We start from the raw sequence: 15,076 nt of genomic DNA, 5'->3' as shown, positions 1-15,076 counted from the left end.
AACTGAAGATAGGGGGAATGTTAATTTCCATAAAATACATGCAAAGCTTACTTAAGACTACCTGTCCCAGATGGACTGAAGAGAAATAGATTGCAAAACAATTCATTTGACCAAATTAAAAAAAAAAGTGACTTCACACATTTGTAGTGTAGTGTAGTCTAAAGAATGACCTTACAATACATATTACTTGTTCCCAACTATTTCCTTCTCAGTTAACTCTGTTTAATCACATTATTATTTATCAAATTTCTACTGAATCTCTCTTATTTTATAAATCTATTTTATTAAAAATATATGCAGTTTTTTTTTAGTGTTAGTGGAATGCATTACAATTCTTATTATACATATAGAGTACAATTTTTCGTATCTTTGTATATAGAGTATGTTCACACCAATTCATGCCTTTATACATTTTTTTGCATTACAATTCTTATTACACATATATACAAAAATTTTTCATATCTATGTTTATATATAAAATATGTTGATATGCAGTTTTATGAATTTAAATTATCCCCTTTTCTGCAATTGTTCTCAAAGGAAATTCCTTTGTAATATGTTATGTAAATTTACATGAAGGAATAAATAATTTAAATATGTATAGATTTCAATAGAATTACAATATCCTGTACTTTGAAAATGCATTTCATTAGTATTTTAAAATTATTTTTAACATGCACCACTCAACTGAGTATTGATCACTATAAAATGGAAATGAGAAAGAAAAAGAAAAATTTAGCAAGAAACAAAGCTAACCTATTATAAAGTTACTTGTTGCTAATAAGTTTTCTTTTAAATTACACAATCGCAAAATTAGAAATGGTTTAATCTTTCACCTATATATTTTATTTACTGATAAATAAATCTATGAATAATGCCACAATTTGAAACTTTTATTCAATGTTGGTAGTAACATCTTACTGTCTGCACTCCTAAAAAATGTAGGCACTGGGCTTGCTTCTTTAAATATACAGGATATTAATTTAATTTAGTCCTCACATTCACTTTGGACTTAGTTATTATGCCCACTTTATAAATGAAAAAAAAACCTGAGACTCAAAGAAATTAACTTATCATATATCATATTCTTTGGTAACAAAACAGATTTGAAACTGGGTGTGACTGATTCTAATGCAACTGCATTCTAAATTATTGGTTTCTAATATTAAGATATGAAAGATGGTGGTTTGCAGGTTGCAAAAGAACTAAGTAATACTAATCCCTCATGTTCTTTCATTTTTATAGCTAACAGCACCTATTTAAGCTAAAGCAGAACTGCTGACTAAATCAACCAGTTTGTTTGGCTGTAGTTTAAAACAATTCAAGCATCAATCAATTGCAAGTACTATACAAAGCAAACCATACTTTTAGTAATAAGGGTATTATTGTTAGAACAATTTTCACACCATCAAAATACCTTTTATTTTGTCTAAAAAATGGATTACTATGTAAAACTGATAAAGTCAGTTATGTGCATAGCACTTTATGTTAACCTACTATAGGAAACAATTTAGCACATTGTGTTAAACAACTTTCAGGTCAGATTTTATTATGCCATTTTTTTTTGTTATGTCACATTTTAAATGAAGAAAACCTTCGTGTTATTGTTAAATTGTGCTGACCTAAGGCTGCTTATTCTACCATATCAAAATGCATGTGAAAAACATTGTAAGCAATGCATAGTTACCATATTTCTTATACCATTAATAATTCATGGGTACACAGCCTTCTAATTTTGTTAACAAAGTGACTAGAATAGATTAAGATAGTCCATCATATTTGTATAAATTATTACTTTAAATAACTTTATGATCTTAGGTTCTCAACATACAAATTCATTACATCATGCAACTCAGTATCAGAAACTTCCTATATGCTATTTTGCATAATTACAATGCACTTTCTCCCACAGAAATAACTACCATCCTAAACTTTTGTTAATCATTGTTTTATCATTTTTTTAAATTTTACCATGTAGTTTGAATACTAACAATGTTTTACCTTTTTTGCCCATTATATAAGCAAAATGTTGAAATATATTATTTTGCACTTCAATATTTTGCATTTATATATAGATGCTCCTCAACTTCTAATGGGATTCTCTTATCATATACTCATGATAAATTGAAAATACCATATATTGAAAATGCATTTAGTATACCTGACCTGTTGAATATTATAGTTTAGCAATACAGTGCTTGGTAGAGTACCAGTCCTTTGCTCACTGGCAGCTGCTCAGCGTGATACTCTCTTATGATGTATATGATGTAACACTAGCCTAGGAAAACATCAAAATTCAATATTTGAAGGCCAGTTTATACTGACTGTACTTTTCACACCATCATAATGTCAGAAAATATAACTCAAATCACTTTAAGTTGGTAATATGTTTTCTCTCACAGGTTTTTTGAGATTCAACCTTCTGGATTGAAGCATCTCTAATATATTCATTTTCACCGCCATGAAATATTTTTGTTTATGAATATAATTAATTTATCTTTTCTATTGTTATTATTATGAATAAAGATGATATGAACATTCTTAAATGTGCCTCATGGTAAACATGTGCAAGAAATAATGTAGGATATGTACCTAGAAATGTGATTACCAGTTGGTAGGAATAGTAGAATAGAATCTATTAGGTAACTTAGAACTATTTCTCTAAAGTGGTTTTACAAATTAACAAAGAATTGATGTGAATGATAATCCCCCTCATTTTTTAAAAACATCTTTTCTAACATCTGGTTTGCCAAGAGTAGATTTTTGTTAATTGGTGAATATAGGATGTTATTTCTATGTGATTTTCAGTACGTATTTCCCTGACTTCAACAACATCATATCTATCATTTGTGTATTTGGGGGGCATTTCTGTCAAATGCCTTCTCGTGACTTTTGCTAATTTTTTTTTTCTATTGGAATATTTTCTTTCAGAATTTGAAAGAAATACTTAGATATTTTGAAAAATTATTCTTTACAAGTTTCTCTATGTTAGAAATATTTTCTCCTAACAGATCTTTTATTTTCCATGTCTCTTTAATATTTTTTGATAAACAGAAAATGTTAATTATGATACATTTGATAGATCAATTGTTTTCTTTTCAGTAGCAATCTAATGTAAAATTATTAGGTGCTACAAGAGGCTGGTCTATAGACATTGTTACATTATGAAAATAGTACAACAGGAAACAAAGGATAGACACAGGAAACCACGACAGGCTAAGAACAAGTAATGAGATTGAATCAGTAATGAAGTTTCCCCTAAAAGAAAGGTCCAGGATCAGATGGCTTTATTGCTACATTTACCAAACCTTTGTAAAACTAAGCCCACATCTTCTAAAACTATTTCAAAGAATTGAAAGAGAGGGAACTCTTCCAAACTCACTCTACCAGTATAGCATTTTATCCATATTAAAAACAAAACAAAAAAACAAAAAACAAGAACACAACAACAACAAAAACTAAACACAAATATCTTAGATGGTCATAGGTATAAGAATCCCCACCCCCAAATACTATCAAATGGTACTCAATAGCACATTGAGAAAGTCATTCACTAGGATCAAGTGATGCTTTAACATCCACAGATCAACAAATAGACTTCCTCACACCAACAGAATGATCAGAATAATATTATCATCTCAACCAATGTAAAGACATATTCAGTAAAATAATGTCCCTACATGATTAAAACTCTAAACATACTACGTATAGAAGACATTTGCTTTAACATAAACAACAATGACTATATATGCTAAATACCCAGTCAACATTATACTGAATACGCTAAAGCTGAAGGCCTTTTCTCTAAAACCTGGAACAAAACAAGAATGTCGACTCTCACCACTTTGTCAATATAGTATTTGAAGTCTTAGTGCAATTAGGCAAGGGAAAGAAATGAAAGGTATATAAACAAGAAAGGAAGAAGTTGAATTACCTCCTTCTACTGACAGTATGATTGATTCCATATTAAAAAAAAAAAAAAGAAAATCTGAAGACTCCACTAAAAGACTATTAGAAATGATAAATGAATTTAGTAAAGATGTAGGATAAAAAAACCACATGTAAGAATTAGTAATCTTTTTATATACCAATAATAAATTGGCTGAGAAATAAATCTACAAACTCATTCACAATAATTATGAAGAGAAATGAAATACATAGGAATAAATTTAACCAAGGAAGTGAAAGAACTCTATAATGAAAATCTCTGAACAATGAGTAGATACAAAAAAGAAAATAGGAAATAACTCCCATTTTCATAGATTGTAAGAAAAACCTTAAACATGCTGCCCAAAGCAATTTAAAATTCAAGCCCTATGAAAATACCAAGGATATTCTTCATTGAACTAGTGGAAAAAAGTCTAAAATTCATATGAAACCACCAAAGACCACAAATAGTCAAAGCAATATTGAAAACAACAGCACACACACACACACGCGCATACATGTGCGCATACAGACGTGCACATGTGTATGCTCACACTCACACACAAATGCTGAAAGCAACACAATACTAGATTTCAAGACATAACACTGATCCGTAGTAACCTAAACAGCATAGTACTTGTACACAGACACATAGACCAGTGGAAATAGAATAGAGATCCCAGAAATAATCCTACACAACTGACTGATTTTTGAGAAAGGTACCAAAAACAGAACTGGGAGAAAGGACAGTCTTTAAAAAAAAAAACTGGATATCCACATGTAGAAGACTGAAACTTGCCTCTATCTCTCAATTTCTATAAAAATCAACTCAGGATGGATCAAAGACCCAGGTATAAGAACTGAAACCATAAATTACTGGAAGAAAACATCAGCAAACACTTCCAGACATTTATATAGGCATTTTATTATATGACTCCAAATATACAGGAACCAAAAGCAAAAAATAGACAGATGAGGTTATATCAAACCAAAAACTTCTACATAGCAAAGGCAACTACCATGAACAGAATAGAAAAACACCCAACAGAGTGAGAGAAAATATTTGTAAGAAACTCAAAAATCTCAACAGCATAAAAACAAATAATCCAATTTTTAAAGTGGGCATATAGTCTGAACAGACATTTCTTAAAAGAAGCAATACAGATGGAAAACAAATACATGAAAAGAGGAGATCAAAATAATAATTGCAAATCATTAGAAATAGATGGACTATCGTTGAAAAGACAAAAATAAATGATTCTTCAAGGATGTGCAAATAAAGAACTCTAATGCATTGTTCATGGGAATGTTATTGAGTATAGTCATTATGGAGATTAGTATATGGGTTCCTTAAAGTAAATTAAAAAGAATGGATTTATCATATAATCCACCATCCCTCTTCCGCTTATATATCCAAATGAAATGAAATCGGCGTACTGAAGAGATAACTGCACTCCTGTGTTCACAGCAATCCTAATCACAATTGCTAAGATATGGAGTCAAACTAGTGTTCCCAGAAAGATGAATGGACCAAGAAAATGTGCTACATATATGTAATGGAATATTATTCAAAAATAAAAAAAAACGAAATATTGTCATTTATAGGAAAATAGATAGAATTATAGAACATCATGTTAAGTGAAATAAGCCAGACTCAGAAAAAGACAAATACCACACATTCTCTCCAAAGCTAAAATAATCCAATTTGAACACTGTGATTACTGGAGGCTCAGCAGGGTGGAGGGGAGAAGGCGTAAAGGGAGGTTGGACAATAGGTCCCAGACACAGGTAGAAGGAATAAGTTGTAGTGTTGTTGCACAGGACAGGGGGAGGATTATAGTTCATAATAATCATAATATAGTTCATAATAAGCTGATATACAGTTTTGTGAAGATCTAGAAGAGAGGAGCCTCAACTTCCTAACCATAAATGATGAGGGGAGGGAATGATAATTACCTTGATTTGATTGGTGCATGCTGTATACCTGGATTGAAATATCACACCGTGCCCCATTATATATAAAATTATTATGTTAATCAAATAGAAAAGCAAATTAAATTTAGTTTAAGAGTTTTGAAAATCCAGGTTCTTCTGCAGTCAATATTTTGAACAACACATACTTGTATGTTGGTACAGATCTTCAGGAAAATTCTTTTGAATTTTTACTCACAAGAAAGAGAAGTTTGACCATGTAAAGCAATATAATATTATATACTGATTCCTGAGATTATTTTACTGATACGACATGAAGGTTTTTGCAATGCTTTAAGCTACCACTAGGGTATTGACATCTTATCCCCACATGGTACTCCAGGAGTTGATGTTCAGGGTAGCACTGGAATTTGTTATAACAGTCTATATTTTCACTGAGGAGAGTACTAAGCACTCCCTAAATAAGAGCTGTTTTTCTTATTTTCATCATGATATTGAAGTGGTTAAAGGGTTTTCTATTTTAGTAAGTATTCTGACACATTTTTCAGTATCCTTAGAACATACTGCCTATAGCTTACATACATAAGTTTAAATACATGGTGAATAAAGAACAGATATTTCAAAATGAAGAATTAAAAAAAAAAAAAAAAAACTTACTCTTTTTCCAGGAGGACCTGGTGGGCCAGCCTCACCAGATGGACCAGGAGGACCCTATAAATAAATATAAATTACATATGAAAGACACCGTTAAAGAAATTGGAAATTTTCTTATGGATTATATGATTTCTCAAAACCTGTACTTAAATAGATCTTGCTTCCTCATTTCTACAAATCTATTTTTTCCTTAAAAAATTCAGCTTAATTTCAGATACCTAAACTTCCTCCAGATATCTACAAATGAAGTTGATAAATTCTTATGGTAATCTTCAAAGCTAAAGGAGAGTGAATCAGATTCCCTCTAGGTAAAACTCTGTCCTTTTAAAAAATGCTAATTTCTATTTGGCAAATATTCAACCAGTATACTAATTAATAGACTCATGCAATTAATAATTCTACTCATAATCACATAAATTTGTGAAACTATGAAGCTTTTACCTGTAAATTACTTATATAGCATTAGCATTGCTATGCCCAGGTATTCACAGTATGCTGAGATTTGATCCAGAAATCTCATCTACACGGCAGAAGCCTGCATCTCTGAGTGCAAATACCTTATGGATATGGTTCTAGAGACAAAATTGTGATAGGACTGCAGTTATCTTCAGATGCTACTTAACTTAGTACCCACCCTATGTAGTCAAAGCACACACTGCCATTCACAAATTGAAAGATGAAAAACTAAAAAAACAGGTTTATATTATGCTAAGTTCAGTTAAGTTAGTAATTGAACAAATTCATGCTAATGATAAGTTACTAAGGAGGCTTTCTTCCTTTCAGTCTTATTTTTTTTCAGACATAACCTTCTTAAGTTCATATATGAATCATGATCAGTGAAACTACAAAGCATGTACAACTGCAAGAATGGGATCCTAATTACAATAAGCTGTACTCCATGTATATGTAATATGTCAAAATACACTAAGCTGTGCTCCATGTATATGTAATATGTCAAAATACACTCTACTGTCATGCATACCTAAAAAGAACAGATACAAAAAAGATATCTTTATTTAACACAAATGAATGGATAACTGAATCTGATATAGTATGTCAAATCATTAGTATGCTGTGACTGTAGTTTTTATTATGAGGACTTTGATTATATTTTTGATACATCTCAAAGAGAAACACTTCTAAGATTAAACTGGAATTCAAATATTTCTTTTGGAAAAAAGTACACACAATGAGCTGTGCTTTTGAAAGGATGATCATTGCTTTAAAATAACTTGAGTGTGTAATGAGTAAGAAAAAATTTAATAGGCTTTCTTACCGGTTGACCAGGATCTCCATCTTCATCCTTGTCACCACCAACACTATCTTGACCCTATGATCAGGAAGAGAAAATGAATCCAGACATTTTTCACTACATTTCATTTTATCAGGGAAAAAAGGTTTAATAGACTATCTTAGTGTGTTCTTGAGATAAATTATCAGAGGGACAAATAAAATTACTATTACTTTTTTTTAGGACTGTGGTGCCTCTTACTCGCTCCATAAAGATAAATGAAACTGCTGTTATATGAGATTAAAAATATAGTATGCTTTTGATATAAGTCAAGGAAGAAGAGGCAGTTAGTGTGAAAGGCAAGTTCATCCTTTCACCAGGAACAGATATGGTGCAGTAGATGATCGGATTTGCATTATAAAAGAGACAGGGAAAAACAACAGCCCTGCAACTTTAGTAATAGGTAATCATAATCATATATGTAGAAATAATAATCTATAATAATAATATCACATGTATTTTCTTGTAGTTGTTTGTTTTCTTTCTTGTTCTGTCTTTGAAAGTCCATTTAAGTAATGAGGAATCTTCTTTATTAACAAGAGAAACACTGCGAACATCCCTACCAAAATCATTAGAATTTTTTTTCCATAATACTTCCTGCAGGGCCAGGTTCCCCAGGAGGACCAGGATCTCCAGGAAAACCAACAGGACCCTAAAAGGAGGTTTTTGAAGAAAAATAAATAAATGAAAGAATATGAAAATTTGAAATTTAAAAGGGAAAAGTCAAGGCAAAGTCTAGGAGAATATTTCTTGTGCTGGAAAATTTCTTAAAAGTAAAATTAATTCAGAATGTTTATGAACATATGAAATGAAGAAAAGTCAGCTTCACTAGCCAGATTTCTAATATTTCTATAAAAAGTTCAAAAGTGAATCTGGCATAAATGCCACTTTAAAGGGAATTAAACTCACTCACCGGGTAACCCTTGGGGCCATCGTCACCTGGTGGCCCCTTAGCACCAGGAGGTCCAGCAGCACCAGGTGGACCAGCTTCTCCTTTTTCTCCCCTTTCTCCTTTTGGAGCCTACATAACATAAGAAAATAGTTACTTTACAAGCTTTAAATCAATTTTTAACCTTAGCATATTAAGCACACAATTCTTTGCTGGGGGTTTTGTTTTGAACATTGTAAAAAGTATAACAGAATGTATCCAGTCAACGGCTATTAGTTGTAATGCTTTCACTTGGGCAAATATTATCTTTTCTCAACTTGTATGTGAATGGAAATAGTCTAGGGTATGTGACGGTATTAAGCATTAAGCATTAAGCATTAAGTCTCTGCCTTTCTGATTGCTTTTAATGGGTTAGAAAGGGAAACTAAAAACCTAAATCATTACTGGTAGTTAAGTTACATTTCAAAATGCTTTAAAGAAATTTCCAAACAACTAACATCCTACATTGACAATAAGATGACACTTACACCTGAGCCTGCTTCTCCAGGAGGCCCTGGGTTCCCTGCTTCTCCAGGTTCACCCTATGAGGAAAAAAAAATTAAATAATCATTAGAGCAGAGAAATGACATCTTGCAGTTGTAAATCTGCCTTCAGTTATGATCATACATTTGAGAGTAATCACTCCATTATTTTATTGGTTAGAAAAAGACAAAGAAAAACTTGAATAACAGTAAGGAACTTTTTATATTAATAAATTCAGTATTTTTATTTTTCAGATGAGGAGACAGAACCACATAGGCTTGATATTACAATTCTCATGGGTTAATTATAGTCAGCACATCAAGTTAGCTTACCACCAAACAAATATGCATGCTTCCTAACAAATCATGTACTTGTATGCACCAATATTTACATTATAATCAATTTTATTGATTAAAAGTTTCAAATTGTTTCTAACTGAAATATGAATTCACTTTCTCTTTAACATAACAAATCGTCTAATAATTTGAGACTACATTATGAATCCTATAGGATATGGTTAATAGAGATCAAGAGAACACAGAAAAAAGATTATAATTATAAGGTATAGAAGGCATTTAGATACTAACTAAAACTGCTCCCTTTGAGAATACACTTGTAGGGCTGGGGATGTGGCTCAAGCAGTAGCGCGCCTGCCTGGTGTGCGTGCGGCCCGGGTTCGATCCTCAGCACCACATACAGACAAAGATGTTGTATCCGCCAAATATTAAAAAATAAATATTAAAATTCTCTCTCTCTCCCTCTTTCTCACTCTCTCTCACTCTTTCTTTAAAAAAAAAAAGAGAATACACTTGTAATAAATTTCATAGCATTTATGATCTCATTTAGATATGGATGGCTATTTTCTAGCTTACTAGAATAATAAATAAATCTCTAGACATGTAGATTTTAGCTATGAAAGCCTGTTGCTAATGCCTCACACAGAGAAATACATAAAAATATAACAACATGCTAAAGTGATCGTTTAAATAATACAATACATTCATGAACTGTATTTCCACTCATAATCATGGTGCTACCAACTCTAAAATCAGAGATCTTAGCAATTCTGAAGTGGGCTGTGTACGTCTAAATTGAAAAAGATACATGATGTCTAGTTTCCTTTAGTTTTAAACTCTGGTATTTCCAATATTTGTAGCACAAACTCCATGCTTCTCAATGGTTTCAAGGGTAGAAAATTAAATGTAAGCACAGAGGAAACTATTTTGTGTACAAAATTCTCACTCTTTGAGAATATATATATATTTTAACTCCTTATGTTATCTGCATAATTGTGGAAGACATCAAGTATTTCAAGAAATTTATCAGTAGTAGTTAGTGTGTGTAAATTTTCAACTCTCAAGGTGAATAGCAAGTATTTCCAGAATTTTGGATAAACCTTACAAGTAAAATATTACATTTGTATTATTTATGAAGAAAGAAATTGTTGTGCTATCTCAGTCTAATGGATTGATATATAATAGTAATATTTTTATGAGCTGGTTATTCATACCTTTGAATGGAAACAAGTAGTTTGCAATTCAAATCAACTATAAAATGCTCATGTTAAATATTTTATATATGGTATACATATAATATTTATTTAGAATATAGAAAATATGTTGGTCCTGTACAAAATGTTTTCTTATGTGTCATATTAAGCTAGGGCAATAATGCAGAGGTGGCAATTAGCGGTCAAATTACTATAGGTTTTTAAATCCCTGTCAACTGTAAAGTTAAACATATTCTATAAGCCTTCTTCCATTTTTTTAAATATAGAAAATGATAGGCAGTGAAGAGATGGTTTTAAATAATTTTTAATATTTAAGGATGATCTTTTAAATTATAAAGTCAAATTTAAGAACAATACATTAATATTAATTTGTCCAGAAACACATATGAAAATTACCTTTATTGTGCAAGTATGCACAATATATATATAGCAATTCCATAAGATGTAATTAATATTTTCTAGAAATACCTCAGTTCCAATTTTTGAAAGTGGGCAGGACAAAATTACAAATGAATAAAATGATGCCACAGGGAATATATCAACAAGATTACAAAATACTGATTCTAAAGAATAATACTTGATGTAAGTATATGATAGAGAACTGGTATATGATAAAGTGTTAGCTTATGAAAGTGTAATGTCTTATAACCTTTTTACCTCATTCTATATAATTCTTGCTTGTATGTTCAGAGCTATAGACATATTAAATATTAAGAAAATATCCTCTTTTGAGGGAATTATTAAAGTTTAGAAGTTATTTATGGTAAATATACATTACATGTACATGTTAAATATGTTTACCCAAAGCACACAATGACTAAAGACACTGCCTTCTTCTATTTTTCATTTTTAATGACTGAAAATAAAGTTTCCAAAATATAAATGAGGATATGTTCAACCAGAATGAAAGATGATGTCAGAAATCTATAATATATAGCAGATTCTAAAAATAAAAAAAATAAATAAATAAGATTAAAGTGTTTTATTTCTATACTGTTTGGTGTCACATAGAAAATGAAATATAATAAAAGAACAAAATTAGAACTTTCTTTTGTCATATAACAAATTTCAAATCAGGTACATTTAAAACATAAAAATCAAATCACCAACTAGAGTGAATCATTCTCATAAAACTCATAGTTGGTAAGGTGCTACCACAGAGGCTTTAAACAAAATGGAAACAGTGTGGGACTTCCTTGGAACTCCAAACATCAGTGTCTATCTGTAAGAGTTTCACAGAAGAAAAAGCATAAAAGAAGCCAATGAGGAACTTAAAACTATTCCCCTGTATTTGAAACTTTAGGAAACAAGCTGAAACAGCTGAGTGGAACACTACTAGAAAGCATTAGAACCAAAAAGGGATAGTGTAACAAAGAAAAGGGTCAAGGCTGATGTCATTGATCTGATACACAAGTATCCACAAATCAGCATTGTCTTAAGCTTTTCCTCCTAGGACAACTGACCTCAATGACAAATGCTCTTTCAATCCCACCCTCCAACCACCAGAACAACTTAAACACTCGACTTTCAATTTCAAAATATAAAAAAGATATCCAAATAAACTACACCATTGATGCACTAACACAAAATTTTCCAATGAAGTAATTAATGTACTGGAATAGTCACATAAATTTTCTAAAGTAAACATCAAAATAACACATTCTGTTATTACATTTTATTTCTGAGCTTCAAATTCTTTTTTGATTTTTTTTTTAGTTGTAGATGGACATAATACCTTGATTTACTTATCTTTATTTGGTGCTGAGGATCAAAGCCAGTGCTTCACACATGAAAGGCAAATGCTCTACCACTGAGCCACAACCCCAGCACTTTCAAATTCTTTAATTAAAAATCAATGAATTTCTTTTAATAATTCAGTACAAGATAAAATGTGTCAAGACTTGAGGTCAAGGAGCAGAATCACTTCTTTCCTTTTGGTACCAGGAATTGAACCCAGGGCACTTAGCCACTGAGCCACATCCTCAGTCATTGTATTTTTTATTTTAAGACAGGATCTCACTAAAATTGCTTAATGCATTGCTAAGTTGCCAAGGCTATATTCAAACTTGTGATCCTCCCGCCTCAGCCTCCTAAGCCATTGTTATTATAGACAAGCAGAATCACTTTTAAAAGTTTGGGATAAATCTGATATCTTTAAATAATCATCAAATTCAGGAAAAATTTAAATTTTTTACCATATAATATTTTCTGCTATGAAATACAATTCTTTCCTCAAAACTGGTAAATAATTTATTTTTTAAATCAAGAAAATACCAATGATAATTTTCTTCATAATTCTATTAAGAAGTGAGCATGAATACAAATTTTTTAAAAAATCAGTGAATCATTTTGACATTTTCATAAAAGAAGAGAAAATTATTAAAATGAAATCATGTTCATCAGAAAAGGAAGCTATTCCAAACCTGGATGTTTTGGCATATGCTAACTATTTTGAAAAGTGCCAAAGACAGGTCATATTATTAGTAATGGAAATATAACTCAAAACATGACAAAATCAATGACTAATTCTTTTGTGTCATGAACATTTCTATTTCCCTTTTAAGTCAGTTACGTTGAACAATCTCTTCTATGTTCAGTCCTATGACTATCTAGAGACTGAACTCCCATCAGAAATTCATGGAGTGGAGTATCATATTTTCAAATGAAAAAACTTTGATGAAATTACTGAAGATTTTTTAGTTTCAGCTTTCCAGCTCTCAAAGGTGGATAATGATGACACCATCATTATGAAGTTGTTGCATTGATTAAAGAAAATAACCCATGTACAGCATTCAGTACAATATCTGGCAATCAAAAACATGATATCTCAAAAGTACTTTAACTTTTAATGTGTTTAAGTACCAGAGTAGATGTCATGTAAGTCATATAACTATATGTAAAATACTTAAAGATCCCTTTAAATTAGAAGCACTTAATACAATTTTATCAAAATATATAAAAGTATACAATATTATCAAAAGCTCTTACTTTCACCTATTTCAAATGGCATCTTACTAAATTTCTTACCTTTTCTCCAACACCACCAACTGAACCAACAGATCCTGGGGGTCCTTGTGGTCCCTTTAGTGTAGAAAAGGTAATACAGTTATCCTTATTCTTGTGTTGAAACATAAGTTCATAAATATATATCTAGTTTTTCTCAGAGACAGAAACATATGCTAGAATTTTGTTGTCAAATGTACTGACAGCAAATAATTTAATATAGCACATTGACTTTCAAATTCTCCAGAATTTCTAATGTAGAGCAGTAGTCTTTGCAGGTCTGATCATTCCAGTTGACACTTAGAACAAAATTTTGATCTCTCTACTCTGGAAGTCAGGTAAATTTTACAGGATGATTTTGTGGTAGATTAAAACTATGACTCTAGTTATGTATTACATAATCCATATGAAAAATACCCCCTTTATAAATGATTCATGGAACCATAGCAACCATATCTAAAGAGTAGTTTGCTACATATTGGATGCTGCTTGGAAGTTTTATTAACCAGCTATCTGAATCAGCAATGATTATTCCACATTTCTTCTACTTAATCTGGTTGTGGTCCTTAAAGAGAATAAAATCTAACATACAGGTATGAAATTACCAAAATTGTTTTCTCAAGAAAGTAAAAATTGGGGGCAATGTTGAAAGGAAAGAGCAATTATGAAATGTATTTATAACATTTCATTATAGATTTCAATTACTTTGGCAAATTATTTTCTTATCAAAATTAGTGCTTAATAAACAAATATATGCATTTCAAATTTTAGTTTAAGGTTTTAGGGCAGAAAGTCAGAATTAATAAATGTAGATCGTTATAAGTCATATCATGCTAATTACAACTGAATTCTTTATTAAATTTATAATTTGTTTCAAAGTATTACAAGAAAATCTCATTATCCATCAACAATTGCTAATTATACAAATCTGGTATGATTATTATTTATTTTATGCTGCTCCACATCAAAGTCCAAAGTTAAAGCCTAAGAAGCAACTAAAATACGGCATCTTTATAAAAGACATAAAGGTAAGAAAGTAACAACATATGAAGGCCAAACATGTATACAATATTATTCTGAGGTGAGAAATAAAGAAAAGGAGATATAGCTGAAATAATGATATCAATATTTAATGGCTGCAGATGGAGACAGAGTAGGAAAAAGGTGAGGGGTAAAACAGAAAGCACCATTGTCTTTAGGACTACTTTGTGCAGATCAATAAATTCTAACAAAGAAATTAGTAGTACACTAATCTTTCTTCTATTTCAATTTAATGTCCCCCTTCTAGTTTTCTTTTTCTCCCTGTCTTCCCCACCACCACCACTTATTTTGGACTAGCTTTCACAAA

General features: G+C 30.8%; 1 protein-coding gene across 1 annotated transcript in view; it reads right to left on the bottom strand.

Annotated features, from left to right (window-relative positions):
• Window positions 1-15,076, bottom strand: part of LOC143388525 (uncharacterized) — a 55,678-nt gene that overhangs the window by 22,841 nt on the left and 17,761 nt on the right. Inside the window, 6 exon segments of the mRNA XM_077108001.1 lie at window positions 6,517-6,570; window positions 7,790-7,844; window positions 8,404-8,456; window positions 8,718-8,825; window positions 9,221-9,274; window positions 13,753-13,806. Of these exon segments, the coding sequence (XP_076964116.1) occupies window positions 6,517-6,570; window positions 7,790-7,844; window positions 8,404-8,456; window positions 8,718-8,825; window positions 9,221-9,274; window positions 13,753-13,806 (378 nt within the window).

Source organism: Callospermophilus lateralis, unplaced genomic scaffold (genome assembly GCF_048772815.1).
Source record: "Callospermophilus lateralis isolate mCalLat2 unplaced genomic scaffold, mCalLat2.hap1 Scaffold_107, whole genome shotgun sequence".
Classification (NCBI taxonomy): Eukaryota; Metazoa; Chordata; class Mammalia; order Rodentia; family Sciuridae; genus Callospermophilus; species Callospermophilus lateralis.
This window is presented reverse-complemented; position numbering and strand designations above follow the sequence as displayed.